The following is a 27,627-nucleotide window of genomic DNA, read 5'->3' on the forward strand; positions in this document are numbered from 1 at the left end:
TTAAAGGTGTCACACGTGAGTGGGATTCCCCCCAATCTACATATGAGATTCCAACCCATAGAATAATTTCATCTATTATTTGTAACATAATAATATGAAAACAGTGTTATTACATTTTCATTTTACCTAATTATAATCTCTTTTTTTTGTACGTTCACAAACATGCCATGGTAGCGCGGTTAGCAGCGTCCTCTGGTGGCACGTTGGAAGGGTGGCAGTTTCTTTCTTGACGCAACAACTAACCAACCAGGCGAACCACGGTCTATGGTTAGATGATCTCAGTGCATTTCCTTACAGTATTTACAGTTCTAAAACTACATATATTTTTTAAAAAAAACTGTTTTTTAAAAATATATGTAGTAGTATTTAAAAAATCTATATTTTAAATAGTTTAAAAACTATTTAAAAAAAGTTAAAAAAAACAAAAAAAATGCCCCCAATCCTTACCAAAACTAAAAATAAATAACACCGACAAACCTTTGGAGAAGGGGCTATATTTTGAATTAATTAACGTCCTTCTTATTAATTAATTGTAATTAACGCGTTAATGTCCCACCCCTACTTAGAATATATAAAATAAGTAATTGATGAATCCAGATCCGTCCAGAACGTTTTGATTTATCTTACTAACGGACGGAGGCAGACAGAGACAAACGCCGGCAGAGGTAATAAATAATGCATGCCTCACCTGGCCGGAGTTGCAGGTCCCATTCAAGCATGTGGCCGACTTAATGCGCTCACTGGACCAGATGGAACGCACTTAAAGCAGTCCCGTTCTCCTCTCAGCAGCATGTGACCCTTTCTGGGCGGTGACTGAACCTCGACTCGACTACACCTGTTTTGAGACACATACAAACACAAGTTCTGGAAAAAACTTCTGTTTCCTGAATAGCATCATACAAGGTCATACGTCCTAAATCTTTGATTTTAAATTTATATGAATACGATTGTTGATATGAGAAATACAATTGCCTGTATTTAACGTGGCCCGTAGTCAAATGCAGAGACGGTTGTAACCTCAGTTCACCAGTAGAGGACGCGCCAGACCATGATTGGACGAGGGGGCGTATTACGGTTCCAATCATTTCGAGTGCTGTCACATTTTTTCCGCATTCAAATTATGAATTAACTAAACAAAATAGTGTATAACCTTTGTTACCAAATATTTAATGATTTTGTGACTGAGAAATTATTATTATTATTATTATTGTTAGTAGTAATAGTAGTTGTATTTTTCATTTGATTAATAGTATTGGTCATCAAGCAGGACACTATACTTTGAGAGAAACATATAATAAATAGCATATAGATGAATAATGTATTTCATTAATTTTGTTTCTCTCCATGTCTTCCATGAAAAATAGTCACATTATGAACATTTAAATGAAAAATCATACAAAATGCAGAGACGTTAATCTGTTAATGCGACTCTAATGGTGACATTGTTTAATATTGTTGGAATTTATCATATGTTGATTTATTTCTATCACATTAAGACACTTCTTTCGATTTTTCATCTTTAATAACATTTCTAAGATAATGCATCCACTTTTACCACATTTGAACATTATTGTTCCTCATGCATCTAAATATTATTTATGGGTATTTGTTAACCCATATTTTTTATACTGAGGTCCATCAATTTTCATGTTATTCATGATTTATTTATTTACTGCTTTTCACCTGGAGAATATTTGTAATTTTTTCAGCAGCGTTTTTAGATCATGTGTCTGAACAACACTCTAGAATATTATTTTGCATCTCAAATGCATTATTTCATGTTCTTTTGGTAATTACTGACAAGCACTCTGTTTAATATGCTGATTGTTTATTTGTTTTAGAGACCATGATAACAAGCTTTTGAGGAAATGAGAAATGTGATGGTTCTTTGTTGCAGCTCTAGTGGTACTGTCTTCCCAGGGCGGACACCACCACAGCCATGAACTTCTGGAAAGTTGCCTGGACTTCACCGGTGAAGGATTTACCCATCTTTGAAGCAATCACGATGGTCAGACAATCAGACAGCAGCTGCAACACAAGAATCAGAAAACATTAGCACAAATATTTGAACGTTTAGGGGCTTCCAGAACAATCATAGAATAGTTTAATAACACAATTCATCCAATTTACCCTGAAATTGTCAGGATCCACATGCAGTTTGTCGGAGTGCAGCTCACTCAGCTCAGCATAGGTGTTCTTGATGTCGTCCATGTTCTTCACAGCCCGGTCCAGACCGTGGAGAATAGTAATTCCATGTTTTGCTATCATTGGATTTGTTGTGATGGCAGTGGCATTGTAGAGGTTTCCAAAGTTGCCAAAATATCTCTGAGTCCACGGGTAGACAATCAGACACCTGAGGAAAATGTGGAAACATACATGATCCAAAGTCAGATGAAGTGACTTTAAGTCTCTATAATCCTGATCATTAGTTGATATTAATGCAACAAAGAATGCATGCCTCACCTGGCGAGACACGCAGGTCCCACTTCTTCATAGTTCATGTTGGTGAAGATTTCCTGGATGGTGGCACGCTCAATGTCTGTCCATTCAACCATTTTGCTGGCTTTAGACTTTCCTGTTCAAGTCTGGAAATGTGTTCGTTGGTACCAGATGCAACTTTTAAAGCAGTCCTGCTCTCCACCCAGAAGCATGTGACAGGCTTGGGCGGTGTCTGAACCTGGTGTGTTGGAGACAAGACTAGACACTTTGGTGTATCTGATTTGAAGAAACCTCTAGGGTGCAGGGAAAAGTCTTCAAGCTTTTCTTACAAGTCCAGTTGATTGTATTCTATACAGAGATTAAATTAGACTGTGATGAATTGTGAATTTCCACAAAACTATCTCTGTCCTGAACGTCAGCACACAGGAAATGAGATTATCCTAAATAATGCTGAGCATCAATAAGCTCCAATAATTTTGTGTAGCGTGACAGAATGAGTTTCTGTATCAAAATCAGGGAACTTACAGTAATTATACAACATAAGGTTAAACCCCTCAATACAAAATAGTTGGTGACTTTGAACAAATAACTGAAATTTAATCTCCTGACATTTTGTCAGAGAGATGCAAATCAGATTTGAGGCTAAGATTCCCCAGAAGCAGAAGATTGTGTCTGGCTATGCATCATGTTTGCAGCATACCATGCAAGACGCTGCTAGACCCAGTGGGAGCAATTTGGGATTCAGTGTCTTGCCAAAGGACACTTCGACATGCAGACAGTCAGCGCTGGGATTCAAACCACTGACTTAGTGATCACTGGACGACCCACTCTACCAACTGAGCCCCAGCTGCCCCAGAGCTATGTGAATTTTGTTTGAATTTCTGTTTGAAATTTTCATTTCAAATTTAGGATGCATATGCTAAATTCAATATGCATCTGATTTCTGCTGATGTGACAGAAGTATGATGATGAATATATGAACAATTATAAGTGTTGATGTGGCCTTAAATATAAACAATACTCAACAATTGTCATCAATAGTAGATCAACTCAAATATGGAGCATCTTGAAGACGGAGACAGAATTTATCAAAAAATAGCGCAGACTGTAATCTAACTACAAAATTCCTTATTATAAGATAACATGCATTGAATGCCTCATCACTACTTTTTGCTATTGAGTATAGACTGTTGCACCTATAATGTTTCCTGTTGTTCAGATGCTTGCTCATAAATGTGACGTCACTTTCCAGGACAGATAATTCCATTTTTTTTTAGCACATCTGAATGAAAGTGACAAGGCTTTACATTAGACATACAAATATTTTCTGTGCTCCATCAGCACTGCTGCTTTCTAAAACATATCTTGTTCCCTTTGAGCGTATCCACCCTGAAGGCACCAGACCTTCCCTCTGATAAGCCAAGTAGTATCGCAGAAAAATTCACCATAGTTGACCCCAGTCGTAAGTCACCCAAAGATGAATTGAAACTGATTTTTATGAGTAAATATATTATAAATTTCACACAGCTCTCAGCTAAAATGATCAACATTCATCTTAAGTCAGATGTAAATGTGTTTCCAGCTGACGTGACAGAAATATGAACAATTATATTTCTTGATGTGCCTTTAAATTTAACCAGTACTCATTAGCCAGCAATGGTGGACCATATCAAAGATAGAGAATCTGTAGCTTTTAATTTTAAATGCAAAATTCCTTAATAAATGAAAACATGCAGTGAAGGCCTTCATTGCTATTTTACGACTGAATATAGACTGTTGCACCCATAATGCATTCTGTTGTTCAGAAGCTTGCGTATAAATGTGATGTCACTGTACTGATCTGTTAATACTTTCATTCAATAAATATGTAGAAAAAAGGCAGGTCAGTCGAAACAAATGGCTGAATCAAAGTTAGGAGGTCTACTTCACACATACACATACACATTTTTTATGCTGTATCATCACTGCTACTTTCTAAAAAATATCTTTATCTCCTTCTTAGCATATCCACCCTGAAGGCACCAGGCCTTCCCTCAGATAAGCACATAAATATCATAGAAAACTTCACCTTATATGACTCCAGCCTTCACATTTGCCTCAACTGAAAGATAACAACATCAAAATACTGCACAGCCTCGATTTCACATCGAAACGCCTAACTGTTATAGTTCAGAGGTTAAGAGCCGATCTTTTCATCCCAATCTGTGATTCAAATTTCCCTTTGTTGTAAATTTGGAAGAAATTCAAAGAAATAAATATGTACTAAATGACAGATAAGTCTATAAAAAAAAACTGCTGAAACAAATTTATGAGATCTACTTCAATGTTTTTTCCATGCTGTATCATCGCGAGTGCTTTCTAAAAAATATATTTGTCTCTCCCGAGCGTATCCACCCTGCAGGGCACTATGCCCTGTCACACAGCTAAGCCCACCTGCCCAGGTGGTCTTAGTATCCAAACACACAAACATTGCTGACAACAAACAAATGTGGAAAAAATGCAGAAATATTTGATTTCAATGAGAGTAAAGTCAGACATCGATCAGCGCACCATCCTGCAACTTTAATTAACAAAATTGTGACCCTTTAGGTTGCGATAATGAGGCTAGAGAATACAAAGCAGAAGACGAAAGTAGAGAGTTGGTCACATTTTAATTTCAGTTTTGATAGAGCCCTCCCCAACCTGACTATTCTAGATTTATTAATATTGAACGTGTCACACATTGATCAAATTGCACCAATGTCAATCAATAAGTTACTTTCCTGGACCCGAGCAAAGTTAAGTGTGTCTGATCTTTGGGCACGCCCTCTGCAGCCTATCTTGTAGGCTGCAGAGGGCGTGCCCGTGATCTGTTTAAACCATAAAACCCCATGGGTTTCTGCTCAACTGTGCATTGAGGCAAAAACTCAAAGACAAGATGACCAGTCTCACTAAAAAAGACAAGGATGCCGTCAGAGCTTTCTGGAGCAAGGTGGCAGGAAAGTCGGAAGACATCGGTGCCGATGCAGTGTGCAGGTAATTCTGAGAAAATACCACTGATGTTGGCCTAATCTGGTCCAGCAATGATTCATGTAGAGATTATTACTGTTATTATTAGAGTTTTTAGTATTGTTACTGTTGTTATTGCAGGATGCTGACTGTGTACCCGCAAACAAAGACTTACTTTGACCACTGGAAGGATAAAAGCCCAAACTCTGCCTCTGCCAAGAAGCACGGAGTTACTGTGATGAGTGGCGTTGCAGAGGCTGTGGTCCAAATCGAAGACATGAAAGCAGGTCTCCAGAGCCTCAGTGAGCTGCATGCCTTCACTCTGCGTGTGGACCCCGCTAACTTCAAGGTACAGAACCAGTGTGACTGAAGAATGCTAATACATATGATGCTTTCTCGGAGCTCCATCTATTGGTGCCATTTAGAAGAAGAAGAAGAAGAAGAATCTTTATTGTTGTTATTGCCATGCATGAATATTAAAGGAACTGTCTGATGGATGGAGAGCTAAAAGCCTTTAAATGTAACATCTGTTTGTCTTCTTTCACAGATCCTCTCTCACTGCATCCTCGTGGTCATGGCCATCATGTTCCCCAATGACTTCACCCCTCAGGTCCATGTGGCCATGGACAAGTTCCTGGCTTCTCTGGCTCTGTGCCTGTCTGAGAAATACAGATAAACTGCAGCAGAAGATGATGGAAACTGCAGTATTCACTTGCAATGCAGAATGATTAATAAATGCATGAAAGCAAAAATGAGAAGTTGTTTTTTTCTTTTCCTGTTGCTTTTTTGTCAAAAGTTACAATTTTGCGATAAACAGAATTCCAAATAACAGTCAAATTTTACACTTAGCATTCCACCTGCAGCATTGATTTTATTAGCAAATTTAGAACAGCATTTAAAGTATTTTATTTTAGTGAAGGCCAGCATGTCAGGTAAAACATATATTTTGCTCCAGTGCCTCAAATTGTCGACATTTTCAAAGCTTTTTTTCATTTTTTGATAGACTTTTGAAATGAAATAATTTATCGTTTTATTTACAAAATGATCATGAGAGTATTCCAAAGACAAATTTATCAATAGTTGCAAACCGGCACTTTCCATTGAAACAAAAATAAGCTACATACATTAGAAAACATTAAATGCTGTCTGTTTTTACAAATCTAAAATATCAACTAATTCATTGTTTATTAATTAATGACTAATAAATCTCATCGTTGTATTAGGCTATATTTTCTTCTTTATCATCTTATTATTACTGAATAAATAATGTTGATCATCAAGCAGGATGCTATACTTTGAGTGAAACACTTAGAAATATAGCCTGTAGCTGAATAATGTATTTCTTTAATTTTGTTTCTCTCCATGTCTTCCATAAAAAATAGTCACGTTATGAACATTCAAAGGAAAAATCATACAAAATGCAGAGACGTTAATCTGTTAATGCGACTCTAATGGTGACATTGTTTAATATTGTTGGAATTTATCATGTTTATTTATTTCTATCACATTCAGACAGATCTTTAGATTTTTCACCTTTAATAACTTGTTTAAGATAATGCATCCACTTTTACCACATTTGAACATTATTGTTCCTCATGCATCTAAATATTATTTATGGGTATTTGTTAACCCATATTTTTTATACTCAGGTCCATCAATTTTCATGTTATTTAAGGTTTATTGTCTACTGCTTTTCACCTGGAGAATATTTGTAATTTTTTCAGCAGCGTTTTTAGATCATGTGTCTGAACATCACTCTAGAATATTCTTTTGCATCTCAAATGCATTATTTCATGTTCTTTTGGTAATTACTGACAAGCACTCTGTTTAATATGCTGATTGTTTATTTGTTTTAGAGACCATGATAACAAGCTTTTGAGGAAATGAGAAACGTGATGGTTCTCTGTTGCAGCTCTAATGGTACTGTCTTCCCAGGGCGGACACCACCACAGCCATGAACTTCTGGAAAGTTGCCTGGACTTCACCGGTGAAGGATTTACCCATCTTTGAAGCAATCACGATGGTCAGACAATCAGACAGCAGCTGCAACACAAGAATCAGAAAACATTAGCACAAATATTTGAACATTTAGGGGCTTCCAGAACAATCATAGAATAGTTTAATAACACAATTCATCCAATTTACCCTGAAATTGTCAGGATCCACATGCAGTTTGTCAGAGTGCAGCTCACTCAGCTCAGCATAGGTGTTCTTGATGTCGTCCATGTTCTTCACTGCCCGGTCCAGACCGCGGAGAATAGTAATTCCATGATTTGCAATCTTTGGATTTGTTGTGATGGCAGTGGCATTGTAGAGGTTTCCAAAGTTGCCAAAATACCTCTGAGTCCACGGGTAGACAATCAGACACCTGAGGAAAATGTGGAAACATACATGCTCCAAAGTCAGATGAAGTAACTTTAAGTCTCCATAATCCTGATAATCAGTGGTTGATATTAATGCAACAAAGAATGCATGCCTCACCTGGCGAGACACGCAGGTCCCACTTCTTCATAGTTCATGTTGGCGAAGATTTCCTGGATGGTGGCACGCTCAATGTCTGTCCATTCAACCATTTTGCTGGCTTTAGACTTTCCTGTTCAAGTCTGGAAATGTGTTCGTTGGTACCAGATGCAACTTTTAAAGCAGTCCTGCTCTCCGCCCAGAAGCATGTGACAGGTTTGGGCGTTGACTGAACCTGGTGTGTTGGAGACAAGACTAGACACTTTGGTGTATCTGATTTGAAGAAACCTCTAGGGTGCAGGAAAAAGTCTTCAAGCTTTTCTTACAAGTGCAGTTGATTGTATTCTATACAGAGATTAAATTAGACTGTGATGAATTGTGAATTTCCACAAAACTATCTCTGTCCCGAACGTCAGCACACAGGAAATGAGGTTGTCCTAAATAATGCTGCGCATCAATAAGCTACAATAATTTTGTGTAGCGTGACAGAATGAGTGTCATCACATGTTTCTGTCTCAAAATCAGGGAACTTACAGTAACTATTCTAAATAGGGTTAAATTAAATGAAATGGAGCATCTTGAAGACAGCTGGGAGGCAGAATTTATCAAAAAATAGTGCAGACTGTAATCTAACTACAAAATTCCTTAATATAAGAAAACATGCATTGAATGCCTCATCACTACTTTTTGCTATTGAGTATAGACTGTTGCACCTATAATGTTTCCTGTTGTTCAGATGCTTGCTCATAAATGTGACGTCACTTTCTAGGACAGATAATTCCATTTTTTTTTAACACATCTGAATGAAAGTGACAAGGCTTTACATTAGACATACAAATATTTTCCGTGCTCTATCAGCACTGCTGCTTTCTAAAACATATCTTGTTCCCCTTTGAGCGTATCCACCCTGAAGGCACCAGACCTTCCCTCTGATAAGCCAAGTAGTATCGCAGAAAAATTCACCATAGTTGACCCCAGTCGTAACTCGTAAGTCACCCAAAGATGAATTGAAACTGATTTTTATGAGTAAATATATTATAAATTTCACACAGCTCTCAGCTAAAATGATCAACAGAAATATGAACAATTATATTTCTTGATGTGCCTTTAAATTTAAACAGTACTCATTAGCCAGCAATGGTGGACCATATCAAAGATAGAGGATCTGTAGCTTTTTTTTTTTTTTTCAGAAATAGTGTGAACGATAGTCTAAATGCAAAATTCCTTCATAAATGAAAACATGCAGTGAAGGCCTTCATTGCTATTTTACGACTGAATATAGACTGTTGCACCCATAATGCATTCTATTGTTCAGAAGCTTGCGTATAAATGTGATGTCACTGTACTGATCTGTTAATACTTTAATTCAATAAATAAAAAAAAAAAAAAGGCAGGTCAGTCGAAACAAATGGCTGAATCAAAGTTAGGAGGTCTACTTCACACATACACATACACATTTTTATGCTGTATCATCACTTTCTAAAAAATATCTTTATCTCCTTCTTAGCGTATCCACCCTGAAGGCACCAGGCCTTCCCTCAGATAAGCACATAAATATCATAGAAAACTTCACCTTATATGACTCCAGTCTTCACATTTGCCTCAACTGAAAGATAACAACATCAAAATACTGCACAGCCTCGATTTCACATCAAAACGCCTAACTGTTATAGTTCAGAGGTTAAGAGCCGATCTTTTCATCCCAATCTGTGATTCAAATTTCCCTTTGTTGTAAATTTGCAGGAAATTAAAATAAATATGTACTAAATGACAGATAAGTCCATAAAAAAACTGCTGAAACAAATTTAGGAGATCTAATTCACACATACAAATGTTGTTTTCATGCTGTATCATCGCTACTGCTTTCTAAAAAATATATTTGTCTCCCCCGCTTTCCACCTGCCCAGGTGGTCTTAGTATCCAAACACACAAACATTGCTGACAACAAACAAATGTGGAAAAAATGCAAAAATATTTGATTTCAATGAGAGTAAAGTCAGACATTGATCAGCGCACCATCCTGCAACTTTAATTAACAAAATTGTGACCCTTTAGGTTGCGATAATGAAGTTAGAAAAGAAAAAGCAGAAGACGAAAGTAGAGAGTTGGTCACATTTTCATTTCAGTTTCGATAGAGCCCTCCCCAACCTGACTATTCTACATTTATTAATATTGACCGTGTCAGTCATTTATCGAATTGCACCAATGTCAATAAGTTACTTTCCTGGACCCGAGCAAAGTTAAGTGTGTCTGATCTTTGGGCACGCCCTCTGCAGCCTATCTTGTAGGCTGCAGAGGGCGTGCCCGTGATCTGTTTAAACCATAAAACCCCATGTGTTCCTGCTCAGCTGTGCATTCAGTCACAAACACAAAGACAAGATGACCAGTCTCACTAAAAAAGACAAGGATGCCGTCAGAGCTTTCTGGAGCAGGGTGGCAGGAAAGTCGGCAGACATTGGTGCCGATGCAGTGTGCAGGTAATTCTGAGAAAATACCACTGATGTTGGCCTAATCTGTTCCAGCAATGATTCATGTAGAAATTATTATTGTTATTATTAGAGTTTTTAGTATTGTTATGTTATTGTTGTTATTGCAGGATGCTGACTGTGTACCCGCAAACAAAGACTTACTTCGACCACTGGAAGGATAAAAGCCCAAACTCTGCCTCTGCCAAGAACCACGGAGTTACTGTGATGAGTGGCGTTGCAGAGGCTGTGGCCCAAATCGATGACATGAAAGCAGGTCTCCAGAGCCTCAGTGAGCTGCATGCCTTCACTCTGCGTGTGGACCCCGCTAACTTCAAGGTACAGAACCAGTGTGACTGAAGAATGCTAATACATATGATGCTTCCTCGGAGCTCCATCTATTGGTGCCATTTAGAAGAAGAAGAAGAAGAAGAATCTTTATTGTTGTTATTGCCATGCATGAATATTAAAGGAACTGTCTGATGGATGGAGAGCTAAAAGCCTTTAAATGTAACATCTGTTTGTCTTCTTTCACAGATCCTCTCTCACTGCATGCTCGTGGTCATGGCCATCATGTTCCCCAACGACTTCACCCCTCAGGTCCATGTGGCCATGGACAAGTTCCTGGCTTCTCTGGCTCTGTGCCTGTCTGAGAAATACAGATAAACTGCAGCAGAAGATGATGGAAACTGCAGTATTCACTTGCAATGCAGAATGATTAATAAATGCATAAAAGCAAAAATGAGAAGTTGTTTTTTCTTTTCCTGTTGCCTTTTTGGCAAAAGTTACAATTTTGCGATGAATAGAATTCTAAATAACAGTCCAGAGCGTGGAGGATAGTTTTTGAATGTTTTGCTATCATTGGATTTGTTGTGATGATCTGATTAATATTTTGTTAGACAAGCTCAGAGAGACAGGAAGATCAGATATTCGGTTAAGATTCTCCAGGATACTTGCAGAAGATGGTGTCTGGCTCTGTATCATGTTTGCAGCAGGTCATAGCAGGATAAAGGTTTACAAAGTGCTGGATATATGTAATCATTTTAAGATTGCAATGTTTTATTTTGGGACAATACTGATCACTGAGCTCTTTAAAACGTGCATGTGTGATCTGATTATTGCAAGGATCAGATAAATAAGATATCTTGAGAATAAACATGATACATAAGTGGGTAGGAATAATTTGACACATTTTTAGTTTCGTTTTTTTTTTCAAATCCACAATACTTATTCAACAGAGAAGCATTATTTGCCATTGATTTTTTTTTTCTACATCCAACTCTCACAAAAAAAAGTCAGGCTGATTAAAAAGCAAACGGAGCAGAGAAGCTGCCCTTTCTGCTGCTTCAATGGGCCGTTCCTCTGTTTATTCTATATTTATTAATTTTGAACGTGTCGTGTATTATTGAATTACACCTAAGTCGAGAAATAACTTTTTTTGTACTCAGGTAACGTAAATTAAATCCACTTTGATGCCTTGCCGCCTGTACTTGAAGAAGTGGGAATCTTATACCCGAGTCTCGTTTCCAACCGAACCGTTTTCAAAGTGACACAAAACAATCGCGTGGATGGATATTTATGCTACAGTATAGCAACGACTGAGTAGGCCTCAATTCAGAACCTGTGGGGGACTTTTTTGTTTGTTTTTTTGTTTATATCGTAGCTTTACATGGAACGATCTAACTTCATCTGTCAGGACACATAGCTCGCGACAGACTTCTCTGTGTCGCAGCTAACGTAAAGTTAGCGAGAATGCTAGTATTATGTTCAACCCATTAGCCGGGTTACCTGACGACCGACAATCCATGTACAGTCAGTCACAAAGTAGCGGGTTTAAGAGTGGCGATAAAACAAGCCCAATCAGCGTCATACTGGTTAGTTCTGGGAGTCGAGGAAACAAACTGCTTTTTAGATACCCTTTCCAAAGAGTGCCAGAATGCCCGTCATCTCTTTCAGGTAAGGCAATAGTTAGCATTATTTTTTATTTTTGACCAGTGAGTCACAGTTTCGTTTCTCTTCAGTCACGAAATATCAGATGATTTCTAGATTTACTTTGTTACTGGAAAACATCAATGATCAAACCAGTTGCAAATTAGCGGATGCCTTAATTGGGTTAAAAATGACGTGATTTATTGATTTCAATAATCATGTGAACTACCAGTATTCTTTCTGTTTACAAGCAAAACAACGGAGTCCATATGCTCTGAATACAACCGGGGATGGTCCTGAGGATCAGGATGGTGATTCAAGGTATTTTCGTTCCTCATTTCTGGGCTTAGAAACTTATTGCAGGGATATTAACAGCAAATTTTGAGATCTGCACTGTAATTATGCATTATGACCAATTGAACAATCAGCAATAACCATGGCTGAGGTTGCATGAAGAAACTGTGCAAACCGCTTTAACTCTTCCCTGTTCGTACACTAAACCATGTTGATATCTGTTTGTAAAAAACACACAATAACAAGCCGAGAACCATTATTTCTCATCTCTTGTTTTCCAAAAACGTTTCCTTTTACCACACTCTAAGGATGCTAATGTCGATCAGTTTAAAAATTTACTTTGGTAACGGGGTTGTGATAATTTATACTCTTGCAATTTTTTTCAGACAGGAGTTTATAATATTTAAGAAGAAGAAGCAGTAGCTTTATTTGCCATTACTGTATACAACAAGGTTACGAGTGTAAAGTTAGCCCTGAGCCGCTGCAACCTGGCCGACAAAGCCTAATGTTCCTGTTTTGTTTTTGATGGGCAACTAGAGTATCTGGTGAAAAATCCATTCATACATGGAGAGAACATGCAAACTCTATACAGAAAGGCCATGTTAGGGATGCCGGGATTTGAACCCGTGACCACCTAGTTGTGAGGCAACAGTGCCAACCACTGTGTCACCATGATTTTAACCATAAATAGGGATTAATCAACTGTACTTTATTCATGGTCTTAGTTAATATAATATAAGTTATATATATGACCTGACAATCTTGGTATGAAAGCCTTGGCTTTTGAAAGTCATCTTAAAAATCATCTACTCTATTACTGTCTTACTCCATAAAATAGATTTTTAGATCTTTTGACGAAGGAAGACTTTACTAAAATGTAAATTCATATATTGTCATTAATTCCAAATAGGTGGCTTATTCAGTTAGATCAGGTGTGCAGTTCGACAAGCAGACCAACATTTTCACATCACACTGTCACCCGTTTGTTCAGATTGTGTGTTGTATTTTTCTTTTGTTTGCTTTATTTATTCTTTTTATGGCCCAATTCCCATTTCAGAGAACATTCTCCACTAACTGACGAACAGTTGGTAGCAGGGTAAGACCAAATCATTCTAAACCACCTTTCCTTTGCTTAGATCACCCATGTCCATTGTCAATATCCTTCTTTCCTATTTCGTGTCCTATATGGAACTCCACCTCCAGTCTCAGTAAAGTCCTGTTTAATTATAAGGAATGGATCCAGTCGGTTAGTGCTATGGTTAATTATGGGTTTCAATTTTGCTCAGTTCTTTACTGTACACCTTTTATGGCAAAGTTTGAATTCAAACCATAATTAATTTTAATTGCCATTGATTATATCCTGTAACATGAAGAAAATGCTGATCACTACTGCAACAACTTGTGTTTGTGGGATTAATCTATAGTGTGTTTATTTTATAATATTTTTTGGGAAGATAATGGCTTCATCTTCATCCAATTGCTTTGAGTCACTGAAATAAAACCAGCACCACCAGTCTATCACGTTCTTTATTTATTTATTTATTTATTTGAAAGGATGAAACCATCTCGTTTATGCAAATGGAGACATCACTGGTTCAGCAAGGAGGTCTCTTCCTCTTCTTTTTCCTCTAGTAGCCACACAGGTTTTTGATGTACTGTGATTATTTTATAATATTGCAGGCAGATGTATCTGATTGATGTAACCACTGTTCAAGACAGGAATGTCAAAATTTAAATTTCAGCTAATTTACACACTCTTTACTTGTCTCAGGTGTCAATTCTGTCGCTTTTAATCCCAACCAGTGCACTTTTCTTATTGAGTCTGTTCTTCCTTCTAAAGGTTCTCTGACATCATTCTCTCCACCATCCTGGCCACAAAATCTGATATGTGTGGAAAAAAGTTTGAAATGAAGATAGACAATGTTCGATTTGTGGGTCACCCGACTCTGCTCCAGCACCCTCCCGTCATACAGGCACGTAAAAAATGGTTGCTACTAAAAACAGCTGAAGTCATGCTTGGTTAGAAATTAAATTAATTATTGAATTCTTTATCATTATATTATGTTTTAGGTTTTCTGTCTGACTCTACTTAATGTATAAGGCCAGTTTTTAATCAATGTGACCTTCAAAAAAGATTTTATATTATTAATTTTCTACTGCATTTTTCTGTTCTGCGGGTCACGGGAGTTGCTGGAGCCTATCCCAGCTTGCTCATATTAAAAATCACTGAAAACAAATCTTCTTTCTCTGTAGGTTTCAAAGACTGATCCTTCACCTAAGAGAGAAATGCCTACGATGATCTTGTTTAATGTGGTGTTTGCTCTAAGGGTATGAAAAAAAAACTTCTCAGTCACATTTTAATTGGGCATCTTTACTGTTTGCTTTTTACTAATTTAAGAAATTATGAATTTAAATTAATTTAATTTATAGATGTTTATTTAAATTATGTGGACTATATACACATTATCCAAATACGTTTAATTTTGATAGCAAAGTCAGATGACTGTGGGTGATGTGTGTTAATCTGCTTCATGATAATATTCCACTATACACTATCTGAAATATCTGGAAACTCTGAGGGTGGAGGGGCAAATTTATAATGCTTAGTCATGCTGTGCAGGCTATTCCTACCCATGCTGAGTCACACCCAGTTTCTTTCCCACTATGGTTGAGATGGGGTAGAAAATGCTCACTCATATTCTGTTTTTGTCTACCAAGGAACTGAGTTATCTGTAGCCTGGAAATTTCCTCAACAGTAACAGTCAAAATTGAGTGACTATTTTTAACATACAATCTCTGGGCAGATATGATTCGAACCCGGTACCGTCTTGGTATAAGGTGACAGCACTAACCACTCCGCCATCGTTCCGCCGGCTAATCACGTATCATGTTTTAAAACATAAAAACGACAAGCATCCTGTATTAAGTATGTATTTTAAATATTTGGTGTATAATTCAAATTATATGTCTAAAGTTTGTTACTGGCTAAAATCTTTATCTCTAAAAGAATTACATTTATGGAATAAAAACTCACATAACAATGATTGTTAAACGACACTGTTTAACTTGGTCTCGACAGGCAAATGCTGACCCGTCTGTCATCAGCTGCATGCATAACCTGTCACGCCGCATCGCAATAGCCCTGCAGCACGAGGAGCAGCGCTGCCAGTACCTGACTAGAGAGGCCAAACTGATGCTGGCTTTCCAGGAGGAAATTACTACCATGACTGAGAGTGAGATAAAAACTAGCAATTTAAAGCTCTGTTCCATTCTCTAGATTTTGAGCACACAACATTATTAATTTGAGCTGTAGCCCAGATATTAAAATACAGTATATATTATATGTTTCTGTTTTTCCTTGTCTAAGCTGATGGAAGCCCCCAGTCCCCATTTAGACAAATTCTTCCCAAATGTAAGCTGGCCAGAGACCTGAAGGAGGCGTATGACAGGTATGTGATGAAACACATATTACTTAGTTATTTTTGTTTTCTTATTTCCTTATTTTTATACCATTGTCATAAAAATGAGCAGGAATATGGGCTTTATAGTGTTCATCTGTCCGTGCATAACTGTTTTATGTATCTCACAAGATGTACACACGGAGTTTCACCAGTTCCTACACATTTATTAAGCATGATATATGTGCACCGTGTAGTTGCACCTTTCAAACCTTGTTTTTTGAGTTTATCATGTTCTCCATAGGATAAAACTGAGCATTATACAGGGGGTCGTCGACTTGCGACCTATGCGACTCGCGACAGTTCGACTTTACGGTCGCGCCGGTCTGTTGTTTTATTTGTCTGTTTACAACGTGTTTTTATGACATACCGGAAAGCGAGCGAGCGAATCGAGTGTGTGGTCTCACCCACAATGTCTACCAAGATGAAATTGTCTCTTTCTGCTCCTCATTTACAGTATAATGTCGTAGCATAATATACTTAGGATAATTTAACATGGGGTGACTTATGACCGTGTCGGCAAACAACAAAACCCTCGGAACCAATTGTGTACCCTGTGCAGCCTGCTAACGAAAAGATGGAGGATATATTATCTTCAAACGCTTTGTGTTTTGCTATGCTCACTTGATTATGTTCCTTCAGCTGATGTTGTTCTTGCAGCCTTTGCACAACTGGTGTGGTGCGACTTCATATTAACAACTGGCTCGAGGTGAGCTTCTGTTTACCACACAAGATCCACAGGATTGGTGGCAACTATATCCCCCCTGAGGCATTAGAGCGCAGCCTCAAGGCTATAAGGTGTGTATTTTGTTTTTAAGTAAGGTTATTGTTTTGTTTTTTTGTATGTTTTCATAAAAATCTATTTTCATTGGCAGGATCCCTGAAATATAAGTTAATGAAGCACGATAATTATCTTCTTTTTCTGAACACAAATGCAACACGTTTTCTAGCTAGATAATATAACATTTATTTTTGATTTATACTGAATGTAGGATTGTGAACTTTGTTCGGCTTATTAGTTCATCAGTTTACATTTTTGTAAGTCAGCAAAAATGTAAACTGATGAACTAATAAGCCGAACACATGCACACTTATGTAAGTAAGCACAGATTATTATTATTATTATAGCATTATTGTATCACAGTTAAGACTATATAGCATTTTAAAATCTCAGATCTCAAAAGGTGTCTAATCCCCTTCAGTTTGCTAAAACAAAGTAGAATTGTGTCTTTTTAATCTGATTCAGGCCTGCTCGTTCAGTGAGCTTCAGTATTTAAAGCGTGAGAGAAATCATGACGTTTTTTGTGGACCACACTGCCACCTACTGGTACCTCAGCAAACATACATCAGAGTTGTCATAAATAATTACCTCCGCCGATGTAATCCTCAGCGTTTGTTGGTCTGTCCGACTGTTAGCAAGATAACTCAAAAAGCTCTGGACGGATCTGGATGACATTTTCAGGATATATTGGGAATGTTACCAGGAACAGATGATTATGACAGATGATGGTGAAGATCCAGGAGAGATGCTGGATTCTGGATCGCTTCGGGATTTCCGCTAACATTGCAGTCAATGGAGCTTCAAGATTTGTTCCTCAATATTTCTGTTGATTATTGACCGATGTTTATGGAATTTGACACGGTCATGTAGGGTGGGGGACCTCTATCATACTGCCTAATTTCATCCAGAATGGAGTCGGTACAAAAATATTTAATTTTAACATTGACTGATTCACTTACTTTTCATGGGTTGTGTATGACGATACCAAGAACAATTCGGAACCTTTTGATGATAGTCCAGATCACCATGTGGATGGTGTAAATCCCATTATGAGGGGAATGAGCTGCTTAATGAGCTTAAATCGAAAAGGCTGTAGAGGGAAAACATTTTATTTTTAGTTACTCAGTGATTTGTTTCCGTTGGATATACAATTCCGATGGAAATGTGCAGACTGTTCAAATAGTATTAAAGGAATGTGGTTTTATAAGTTCTACTGATTCACACACAGTCATATGTTGTTTCATCCTCCAGACCCTATCATGCTCTGTTACTGCTAGAAAGTGAGAAGGCACTGCTGAGCCAGCTACCTCTGGACTGCTCACCTGCCATGGTGCGCCTCATCAAAACCTGCTCAGCAGTGAAAAACCTGCAGCAACTTGCACAAGATGCTGACCTGGCCCTACTTCAGGTTCTTACCAAAGATTTTAGTTCCTTTTTATTGAATATTGAATATCAATTTAGAATTGCATACAACTGTAAAAACAATGTGAAAACAAATCAGAGACGACACAAATCTAAGAAGTACAATGTCTTCCTCCCTACCATTACATTTTTAATTTCAAAACATTTTGTTGTTCATCTTAATTTCATTAAAAAAAAAATTTCTTGCAAATAATTACTAGATATTTCAAATTGCTGCTCACTTGGTGTACTGGGGCAAAGCAATCATCATCTACCCCCTGTGTGAGAACAACGTCTATATGCTGTCTCCGCATGCCAACATCTGTCTGTGAGTGCTCATTTGGTGGAAACTACTTTGCTTTACGTACTTCTTACTTTAGAATAATGAACCATAATAATGGTAGAGCAGCCTTCTGTAGTTTGCATCATAAATAAAAAAAATATCTTTGTTATTGTTGTTAAATTCACAATTAAATAACACTGAAACACTTGCCATATCCTTTCCATAACAAAGTGTCCCATGTCATTTTGGATAGCTACTCGCCTTTTGCTGAGCAGTTTGCTCAACAGTTTCCTGGTCATGATCTGCCCTCCATGCTGGCTAAGTTCTCACTGCCTGTGTCACTGGCTGAGTTCAGAAACCCCCTGGAAGCTCCTGCACAGGAGGTAAATGACGGTACTCCTCCACCATACACACTACCGGTACATATATATGCCCCTGGGGTAATAAAGTCCTGAAATATGAATACTAAGAGTACAAACTTATGTTAGGACTGTGCAAATCGACATGCTTCCCCTGGTTTCTTGGTTATTTCTAAAGTTGGTGAAATAATCTGATTTATGTAGAACGCTGTTCTCAGGAAATATTCCAAAATATTTAGTAGCTGTAATTATGAAAGGAATATTTGTAGGAATACCTAGCTTTTACATTAAGACATTTATGTACAAATTATAAATAAGGTACATTTCCAGTACATTTTTAAAATATAGAACTATTACTGTTTCATCATAGATGCTAGAGTGTAAATGGTAAACGGACCAGCTAAATCTTTCAGGAGAAAATGTTTAGCGCCATGGCTCTCTTTTGTTTGTATATCTACATCACGTATGACCTAGGAGGGCCTGCCTCAATTGTATGTTGCTCTGCTCCTGACCAGATCCAGCTGATCCAGATGGTGGTGTGGATGCTCCAGCGCCGCCTGCTGATCCAGTTGCACACTTATGTCTGCTTGTTGGTACCGCCCAGTGAAGAGGAGCCTGGCGTGAGGGATGAAGACCCTCCTTTGGCTACCCGAGTCGGAGGCCGTAGTCTGAGCACCCCTAGTGCTCTCAGCTTCGGTTCCCCAAGTAAATATCCTCACTTGCCCCTCTCTCCAGTAACAAATAGCCACAGTAATAAATAGTGTTTGATCATCTGCCTCTTTTTATACAGCCAGTAGTGATGACATGACCCTCACCAGTCCCAGTATGGATAACTCCAGTGCAGAATTGCTGCCTGGTGGGGACTCTCTGCTCAACAAAAGGATGACGGAGACATTACTTGCCAGCCTGTCAGAGCATGACAGACGGGCTATTCTTAACATCCCTTCTGCACAAAATCAAGAGGATCTGCGGATGTTTGCCAGGTAATTAATCTTCCCCATAGTAGGAGCCTGGTGCACATTCTGTGCACTATTTAGGGGATTAAATATTTCTCAGCTCTCTATTACTCGCTTTAATGAGTCAGTTTAAAGGCATTTATAGGCCACACAGTTTTTGACAAACGTTGACATGTGTTAAAATCTTCAGCCATCAATTTCAAACAGTGGTACTACTAGGTCGTGAGATATAAACACTAATTGCCTATTTAGAGCTATGGTGACCAAATAGCCAGTATCAGGAAGTTAGGGTCACATTCTAAATTGTTAATTGCAAGAAAATAGGAAATTTCATTCAAAAGTTAGTCTTGAGAGTTTCTATAATTTTCCAGCTATTTGTTCTGCTTATATTGAAGACAGTACATTACTAATATATTTACTGTTCATGTTTAACCCATTTTTATGCCTGTCATGTTGACTGCTTCCAGGCTGCTTCATTATTTCCAGGGACATCACCATCTGGAAGAGATTATGTACAATGAGAACATGAGGCGCTCGCATCTCAAGACGTTGTTTGACAAGTTCCGCAGTGTTCTTGTGGTGACCAACCACGAGGATCCTATCATTTCAATCTTTCAATCACCCACGGAGTAGTGGCAAAGACACTGGATCAGCTGACAGGTGGAGAAGATGCCAGTTTGAGAGCATATAATAGGCTGCTGTGCTCACAGCTTAGTGCTGTATCTAACAGTCTTGTTTTAAAATGAACTTGTTTGCATGAATGTGCACAACTTCTTTTCCTCTTTATGAGCCAATGCTTGTTTACAATATTAAATTATTTTGTGCATACATTTAATCACTTGCGTATTTATTGGGGGGCTTGGGTGGAAGTAAAGTATCATCTGTTCTGACCGTAGCGGGGCACATGGAGAAATTATCCTTCCAGATGTCCAGCTCTCCTCCGGAATCCCAGAAGTGGGAAAAGAAAGACAGCATAACTGCAAACATCAGACGGGCTGTTCTTGCTTTGAGGAAAGACAAAAACCATTCCAGACATCTGTGAAATCACTGAGAGTGTTTCTCAAGTGTCTTTATTAAATCTAAACCCCCCAAAAAGATTGAAGCAAATAAAGGCCAGTCCCTGCAGTGAGAAACGATGTCTTGAATCCAGCCTGTAGCCCCATCCAACAAAGACTCCACCGCCCCTTCAACCTGCTGTTACTCTTATCCTCACAACATAGAACTCTTATTTAAGCGTCTCTCCTCGTCAAACCTGATGATACCGTTTTGTTTTTTGTTTTTTCATCTTTTGTTTTTTAATTTTTTTTAAATAAAATCGATTGTTGAAAAAATGGGCTGCTTTGTTGTGTATATTTTAGGATGGTGTTTAATCATGCCGCAGATTTTCCACCAGGGGGCGTCGTTCAAGTCTGTGACTGTCTCCAGAGTCCATTTCCTTTACGTTTGTGATTTGAAAGGAATATTCGCACAGTTTAGACATATACCTGCTGAGATAAATAACTCCGGGAGGGGGGGTGCATGGGGATGTACCAGGAACAGGAGATTGCATTTTGTTGGATCCCAGAAGAGATGATAGAGATGATGTGTACAAATGACGAAATGTTGTGGAGGTTGAATTCAACCTCCACAAGCTATGAGAATAGATCATTCTGATCTGAGAAAAACGACTGAGAGAAACTAATCAGGCTGCAGGTTCTCCACAAGGGGGCGCCGTTCAATCCGTGACTGTTTCTCCAGAATTTGGATCTGCACCGTCTAATTAGTGCTTTTATATTTGTGATTTTACTTTGAAAGGAATATTCACACATTTTAGAGATGACACCTGCTGAGGTGATTCTAATTTTATTCTGTAACCATGTTTTGTTTGTGTTTTAAAGAGTGTTACTTGTCGGTTAACAGCAGAAAATGCCTCGATTGCATGAGCAATTAGTTAAACCTGAGGTCTGTAGTCTCTAATACACACACATGTACCTTCTCACCTCCGGTGCTATTTTGTCCTGTCAGGAAGAACAAAAAAAACTAGAAAACGACAATCAGAGATTGCAGACCCTCGCCTCCAATACACTATTGGATCTTGTGAGACAGTAAACAGGGCTTCCGGATCAGAGGGGCCAAACCTGCTCTAGCTTGCTGCTCCGGAATGTACTACAAGACTCCTTCTGGACTCGGACAGACAAACAAACAAACAGACAGACAAACGCACCCAATTGCAATACCCTCGCCTCCTCTTCGGCGAGGGTAACAACCAGGTGACTGTGAATGGGGACGCCTCGCTGGCAGAGGAATTAAATCATTTCTTTGCCCGCTTTGAGGCTGACAGACCTGTGCTGAGGACGGTAAACCCCAGGAAAGCTGCAGGGCCGGACGGAGTACCTGGGAAGGTACTCAAAAAGCCTTCACCACCATCTTCAACCGCTCCCTGTCAGAGTCCATCGTCCCCCCCTGCCTGAAATCTGCCACCGTCATCCCGGTCCCCAAGAAGTCGGCCATCGACAGCCTGAATGATTACAGGCCTGTTGCACATACGCCTGTGATCATGAAGTGCTTAGCGAGGCTGATCGCTAACCACATCAAAGACACAAGGAGATTCTAATCTGGGTGGGTGGGGGGGGGGGGGGGGGGGTACCTTCTGAGGAGAAGACAAATGAAATTTCTCCTCATCATGGATGGAGGTAATAAAATGGATGGCAAAATGTGTAAACTAAAAACAGAACCTCAAACTTCACCATTCTAAGGGAAAACAAACAGAACAAATTGTCTTCATGAGCTCAAAAGTGATCATTGTGGCAAAGATGCTGGTAATTCTCTCCTTGATATTATCTTCAGCATGTTGATATGCATAGGTATAATAAGTCAACACAGCAGTCCTTATAATAAGTCTCGTAGAGATTTTGAAAGCATGGATTAAAAATTGAGAAGCAAAAAATTTGCTTTTATCACTAAAAGGTATATTAGTTATTGTCTCCATAGAGCAATCCAAACTGTCTTGTGCACAATTCAGTCAAATTTATAAGATGCCATTTCAAAGGACATGACTTCAAAGAATGTGGGTAAGAAGAGATCAAAGTTCCGGGGGAAGTTCCGCCGAGGCGTTTTCTGCTGTTAAAAAACAAACAAAACTAGAAAACGACAATCAGAGATTGCAGACCCTCGTCTCCAATAGACTATTGGATCTTGTGAGACAGTAAACAGGGCTTCCGGATCAGAGGGGCCAAACCTGCTCTAGCTTGCTGCTCCGGAACCTACTACAAGACTACAATTATATTAAATACATTTAAGAGTACACCGATCCTTTTGATATGGTGGAGGGAGAGAGTTGATCCTCTCCGTTGGACCGCGGGCTACCGGCCGCTGCTATGAACCGGGGGGCCGCAGCAGCGCCTCCCTGCGTGCGCACCGATTGGTTGTCAATCTTGACGGCCTTGCCTTCTTCGCAGACCGTCTCCGGTCCAGGGCGGGGCTGACTCTCCGTCAAACTGGATTAGGCTACAACCGGCGGAAGAAAACTTACCCCGGGTTGATCCATGGAGCAGTGCGGGAATGCTGCATCCGTAGCTGGGACGCGGAGAACCGGACGGGAAGCCGCATTTTCGTCCACAACATTCCGGTCGGCCTCAGCTGCCGGTGTGATTAAAAGTGAGCAGAATTAATAGCACGGCACCGTGCGTCTCTGCCGGGTGGGAGAAGAAGCGCGTTCATTCCTGCGCTGCTCCTAAGGATGATGTGAGAAGAATCACTTATCCGCTGCCTGGGAGAGAAATCAGTGAGATTTGACCACCGGGGGGGGGGGACATTGGAGCTGGCTATAAGGGTAAGTTGTCATTATTGCTTTACTGTCTCCCGTGGTCGCCCACACGGAAGGTAGCACGCGGAGGACGCGCCGGCGCGTCGTGATCGGGGAGAACTCGCGATTGGAACGCGACCGGGTTGACTGTCCGACATTGGAATCCTTCTCGTAGGACCCAGCGCATCAGTTGAGGTTCAGATTGTTGGGCCTCGAACTGCGTTTAGAGGAGTTTTGATACTAAAAGTAGACTGTTTTAAAAGGTCACGTGGTGTAATTGAATCTAACCTACTTCTACGCCTAGTTGCATCCATAATAGTGAAATATGCGACCGTTCAATACACGTTAACTTGGAATTACTGAGCAGTGAAATTTATTGTCAGACACTTTGTCGTCATTCTTCTAGTTCCTCCTCATCCCACCCTCTGGTCACCGGCATCAACATCATCTTCCTCAAAGCTGCCTTTGAACGTTTCTGCACGTTTCCGTGACTCACCATCAGCACCTTTCGTGTGTCATAAGTAGGCAAACCAAGCAGCTCATTCTGAACCTGCTGGTATCATCTCCCTGCCCTGAACCACTATGAAACCTGAATGCATTGTTCTTCCTTCAGTCAAACAAAGAACAACACAAGGAATTCCACAAAATGCATGGTAGTGCCACCAAATGTCGAGATCTCACTCGTCAGAGGTTAAAAGCTCCAGGGCGGTATAGCTGACATATCGGCGAACTGCAACACATGTTGACATCAGAAATGCTACATGCTTTAGTGTCCCACAATACCTGGGCAGCCTGAAGTGAAACTACACACATACAGTATTAGAAACTACTGAGTTATTTTGGCACTGAGGAGTTATTTTGGCAGACAGGACATAGGAGCACATGGCCTGGTTTGTGTGCCCAGTGTTCCTGAAACCTTATCACACGGAGGGAGGAGAGATCATGGTCGGGGGTGATGTAATGACACCAAGAAAAAGCAGGACCCCAATGTGTGATAGTGGTATTTGTGCTTATCCACCACATCGTCTCCACCTTTACCCCTGAGCGAGTATTCCCAATGTGTGTGGGTTTGCGAATGTATTTGGGTATGTGATACTGTGCAGCCTGGACTCGCTCCGCTGAGGCAGGTGGACTGTCCAGGCTGGCCTGTGTTGACTAGCTGGTATGTGAGTTTTTCATGGGGCTGCTGAGGGGCCAACGCTGTAGCCATACCCACATGACTCATGGCGCGGTATCTGTCTGACTGGTGCACAGTCCTGTACAAGTGCTTCATGATGTTGCCCTCAAAAGAACCACAGCGCATGGTTCTACATGCAATTATTATGTAAATGGCATACCTTTTCTGCAGTCATCATCAGATTATGCATCACTGTCCAATAGCACAATGCTTTTTATATGTGGCCTAATAGTTTAAGTGATCAGCTTTTTCTGTGAAATCGGTGAGCTCTTTTTGAGCATGATTTTCTTTAATGTTTAGATAGAGCTCTCAGAGTTCAAGTTTAAATTATGGCTGGACATCACCATATATGCAGGACGTAAGCCTGCATATAGGCAATTTCGCTCACTAACATATCTATGTCACGAGTTGAATATTTAACATGTGATCTAAAGGTCACACGTGTTACTGGTTATCGATTAACTAGTTCTGACTCGTAATTCCAAATAGTGGACTTTTACAATGTCATACTATTTCATTTTTCTTAGAGACCACAAAATCAGTTTATATCCTTTAGGATAATGTGATAACTGTGTGCTTGTCATTTCACATTGCCCCTAAACACTCACCAAGATACTGATTTTCCCATAAACTTTGTTTTTACTGCATAATGCCACTTAATTCCATATTCTGCATTTCCTGTGTCAAATTATCTTATCACATGGTAATATTCTAGGAGGTTCGTGCAATTTTATGTTCTCTTTTCAAAACGTCTGTTTGAGGTATTTGCTTTTCTTTGTAAATTTTGGGTCCTAAATTGTGGGTGTTAAGTGTTTACCTGCTCATCCTACTTCTGTAATGATTGATAAAGTTTTTTTTTTAACTCATTAGCAGTGTACAATGGAAACATATTACATATTTGCATTAGACTGTGATGTGCAGGTGTCTCCTTTGTGTCACAATATCCCCTGGGCTGATTGGTGAATGTGGGGCATGGCAGCATTATCTGCAGAGGTTGAACATGTTAACCGACTTGTTCTACTACTTTAGAAACAATGAGCATGACTTCCTGCTAAATATATTATTTACAACTGCTCCCACTACTGAACTCTGTCAGACTTTGGCTCAAAAAACATGTCAGGTATGATTTACAGCGGGTTGATGGTGAGAGAGCCCACAGGCAGTGTTTGATATAGACCTCGCCAATGCTCGCTGAGCTCGTACCTGTTCGACTTTGATGTGGCTACGGTTTTTAACTAAGTTGTCAGGAAACTGGATTTTTTTTCCACGTGTCAAACAATGTGGTATTTGTGGGAAAAGCAGAAGCCAAGTTGTTTTTCATGCAGACCATGCATGCAGTGTAAGCAGATTCAGTTTGTGTCATCGTGGGAGGAGAAGACGCAGCATCAAAAGGTTTTAGCTGGATGTTTGCTCCTTGTACAGACCGTGCTATCGCGGCTGGTTTTTCTGTGTGACAATAAATCACACCAAGTATTACAGGACCTCATAGTGTTTCCCCGTTTCACAGCTCAGTTTGTGTGACTCACTGACATAGCATTCAATTGTTCACGCCCCATGACATCTCAGTGGTGGATGATGCAGCGGGTGCCATGACAGTGTAGTCAGTCGTGATGTAATGCAGAAGCAGGGCTATTTCAGGTCTACCTCTGAGCCTCCAAGGAGTCTGTCTGCCAGCATGCCGTGCTGGCAGACCCTGTCCCTCGCTCAGTCAGCGCCACATCCATCATGAACTGGTATCCTTAGAATTCACTAGAAAACCAAACTGTAAATACAGGTTACTGTGAATTATATTCTCATTGATTTAATTTAAACAAAACTAATAAATAATTCATGAGTGGTGTTTCAGGATGTTTTTGTCAAAGTTGCTTGTTATCAATGGTATATGGTGTCTGGAACTGGTTAACCACAGGACAAACCTAATTTTCAGCCCTGTGGGAATGATGAGTGTGTTTTTTTTTTTCACAAGGCTGGCGCTAACAGACGTGCAATGACTCCCTGAACTTTGATCTTCTTCTTTGAGTATGAAGAGATCTCAGAGGGAGTGCCTGCAGATAAACCGATCAATGTATTTCTTTACTAGGTGCTTCAAAGCAGAAATGTATATGCCAGATAAAATTGCATATTTATTTTTTACCTCAGAGGATTTTGTTTCAAAGCTTACACATATTTGCACTAAGAGAAGCAAAACTAGATTTTTGACCTAATAATAATCACTGCAGATGTTTATTTTTAATATCTATTATTTCATTGTTGTATTTGCCTGACCAGTGGGAGAGGGGTTGCCCTGTTGCTGATCAATTACAAATCTACCTATAAAGGTAATTTATCTTTTATAAATTTTAACTTATTATGACAGGCCTAACAACCATCTTTAATGGGGTGATGTATTTTGTGTTTCTTGTTCTTATATTGGGAGTAAACAAAAACTATTTAATGGCTTCTCCTGAAACTTTGCAGGGCGGTTGGGCATGTCGCCAGGCAGATCCCTTTGAATTTCAAAGTGGATAAATTAAGAAGAGGTTTCAGGCCAGATCATAAATGAGGGAAACCATTTAATGGTGCACGTGTCTAGACTGTTGTGCATGGCTGAGGTATGCAGAGGTGTGCTCTCTAGTATTCAAGATGCATTCATTACATTTTTTTCATGTTGCTAATCTGTGTCGTAGATTGCAGTGCAAGGTCTCGACTGCATTAGTGGCAGCACTACATTGTGTCTATTAACTTTTTCCTCAGATTGTCCTTACACTAGTGATGGGACAGCAGTTTTAAATGAGACGGCTTTTCCCCCAGGTCCCTTCAGCAACCCCCCCCCCCCCCCCCCAACACTATGGCAGAATTGATCGTCATACCCAG

At 39.4% G+C, this 27,627-nt stretch overlaps 5 protein-coding genes across 5 annotated transcripts; 3 read left to right on the plus strand and 2 right to left on the minus strand.

Annotated features, from left to right (window-relative positions):
- Nucleotides 1-1,817: 1,817 nt before the first annotated feature.
- On the minus strand, nt 1,818-2,575 carry LOC137914073 (hemoglobin subunit beta-like). The gene is made up of 3 exons (XM_068757693.1): nt 2,464-2,575; nt 2,131-2,353; nt 1,818-2,028 (listed from the first exon to the last, which is right to left on the minus strand). Exons 1-3 carry the CDS (start codon nt 2,553-2,555, stop codon nt 1,900-1,902), a joined length of 444 nt encoding a protein of 147 aa, XP_068613794.1. The 5' UTR covers nt 2,556-2,575; the 3' UTR covers nt 1,818-1,899.
- Nucleotides 2,576-5,340: 2,765 nt separating this feature from the next.
- Nucleotides 5,341-6,179, plus strand: LOC137914078 (hemoglobin embryonic subunit alpha-like). The gene is made up of 3 exons (XM_068757697.1): nt 5,341-5,454; nt 5,569-5,776; nt 5,975-6,179. The coding sequence occupies exons 1-3, from the start codon at nt 5,357-5,359 to the stop codon at nt 6,101-6,103; spliced, it is 435 nt and encodes a 144-aa protein (XP_068613798.1). The 5' UTR covers nt 5,341-5,356; the 3' UTR covers nt 6,104-6,179.
- Nucleotides 6,180-7,232: 1,053 nt separating this feature from the next.
- LOC137914071 (hemoglobin subunit beta-like) lies at nt 7,233-8,041 on the minus strand. The gene is made up of 3 exons (XM_068757690.1): nt 7,909-8,041; nt 7,573-7,795; nt 7,233-7,470 (listed from the first exon to the last, which is right to left on the minus strand). The coding sequence occupies exons 1-3, from the start codon at nt 7,998-8,000 to the stop codon at nt 7,342-7,344; spliced, it is 444 nt and encodes a 147-aa protein (XP_068613791.1). The 5' UTR covers nt 8,001-8,041; the 3' UTR covers nt 7,233-7,341.
- Nucleotides 8,042-10,248: 2,207 nt separating this feature from the next.
- Nucleotides 10,249-11,094, plus strand: LOC137914079 (hemoglobin embryonic subunit alpha-like). The gene is made up of 3 exons (XM_068757698.1): nt 10,249-10,364; nt 10,484-10,691; nt 10,890-11,094. The coding sequence occupies exons 1-3, from the start codon at nt 10,267-10,269 to the stop codon at nt 11,016-11,018; spliced, it is 435 nt and encodes a 144-aa protein (XP_068613799.1). The 5' UTR covers nt 10,249-10,266; the 3' UTR covers nt 11,019-11,094.
- A 1,021-nt stretch (nt 11,095-12,115) lies between these two features.
- On the plus strand, nt 12,116-21,069 carry LOC137914077 (GATOR1 complex protein NPRL3-like). Its single transcript, XM_068757696.1, has 13 exons — nt 12,116-12,308; nt 12,533-12,602; nt 14,416-14,548; nt 14,829-14,903; nt 15,655-15,808; nt 15,943-16,024; nt 16,694-16,831; nt 18,066-18,222; nt 18,437-18,543; nt 18,752-18,881; nt 19,373-19,562; nt 19,648-19,840; nt 20,281-21,069. The coding sequence occupies exons 1-13, from the start codon at nt 12,116-12,118 to the stop codon at nt 20,444-20,446; spliced, it is 1,788 nt and encodes a 595-aa protein (XP_068613797.1). The 3' UTR covers nt 20,447-21,069.
- The last annotated feature ends 6,558 nt before the right edge of the window (nt 21,070-27,627 follow it).

This window comes from Brachionichthys hirsutus, unplaced genomic scaffold, assembly GCF_040956055.1.
Source record: "Brachionichthys hirsutus isolate HB-005 unplaced genomic scaffold, CSIRO-AGI_Bhir_v1 contig_847, whole genome shotgun sequence".
In the NCBI taxonomy this organism is placed as follows: domain Eukaryota; kingdom Metazoa; phylum Chordata; class Actinopteri; order Lophiiformes; family Brachionichthyidae; genus Brachionichthys; species Brachionichthys hirsutus.

What these genes read in the sequence shown, in the direction of transcription:
- LOC137914079 (XM_068757698.1), top strand. Translation starts at nt 10,267, where the DNA reads ATGACCAGTCTCACTAAAAAAGACAAGGATGCCGTCAGAGCTTTCTGG. An exon ending in GGTGCCGATGCAGTGTGCAG is followed by an intron (nt 10,365 to 10,483) that starts GTAATTCTGAGA and finishes TTGTTATTGCAG; the next exon opens with GATGCTGACTGTGTACCCGC. An exon ending in TGGACCCCGCTAACTTCAAG is followed by an intron (nt 10,692 to 10,889) that starts GTACAGAACCAG and finishes CTTCTTTCACAG; the next exon opens with ATCCTCTCTCACTGCATGCT.
- LOC137914073 (XM_068757693.1), bottom strand. Translation starts at nt 2,555, where the DNA reads ATGGTTGAATGGACAGACATTGAGCGTGCCACCATCCAGGAAATCTTC. An exon ending in GGACCTGCGTGTCTCGCCAG is followed by an intron (nt 2,354 to 2,463) that starts GTGAGGCATGCA and finishes CATTTTCCTCAG; the next exon opens with GTGTCTGATTGTCTACCCGT. An exon ending in TGGATCCTGACAATTTCAGG is followed by an intron (nt 2,029 to 2,130) that starts GTAAATTGGATG and finishes CTTGTGTTGCAG; the next exon opens with CTGCTGTCTGATTGTCTGAC.
- LOC137914077 (XM_068757696.1), top strand. Translation starts at nt 12,116, where the DNA reads ATGTTCAACCCATTAGCCGGGTTACCTGACGACCGACAATCCATGTAC. An exon ending in ATGTGGTGTTTGCTCTAAGG is followed by an intron (nt 14,904 to 15,654) that starts GTATGAAAAAAA and finishes TGGTCTCGACAG; the next exon opens with GCAAATGCTGACCCGTCTGT. An exon ending in AATTACTACCATGACTGAGA is followed by an intron (nt 15,809 to 15,942) that starts GTGAGATAAAAA and finishes TCCTTGTCTAAG; the next exon opens with CTGATGGAAGCCCCCAGTCC.
- LOC137914071 (XM_068757690.1), bottom strand. Translation starts at nt 8,000, where the DNA reads ATGGTTGAATGGACAGACATTGAGCGTGCCACCATCCAGGAAATCTTC. An exon ending in GGACCTGCGTGTCTCGCCAG is followed by an intron (nt 7,796 to 7,908) that starts GTGAGGCATGCA and finishes CATTTTCCTCAG; the next exon opens with GTGTCTGATTGTCTACCCGT. An exon ending in TGGATCCTGACAATTTCAGG is followed by an intron (nt 7,471 to 7,572) that starts GTAAATTGGATG and finishes CTTGTGTTGCAG; the next exon opens with CTGCTGTCTGATTGTCTGAC.
- LOC137914078 (XM_068757697.1), top strand. Translation starts at nt 5,357, where the DNA reads ATGACCAGTCTCACTAAAAAAGACAAGGATGCCGTCAGAGCTTTCTGG. An exon ending in GGTGCCGATGCAGTGTGCAG is followed by an intron (nt 5,455 to 5,568) that starts GTAATTCTGAGA and finishes TTGTTATTGCAG; the next exon opens with GATGCTGACTGTGTACCCGC. An exon ending in TGGACCCCGCTAACTTCAAG is followed by an intron (nt 5,777 to 5,974) that starts GTACAGAACCAG and finishes CTTCTTTCACAG; the next exon opens with ATCCTCTCTCACTGCATCCT.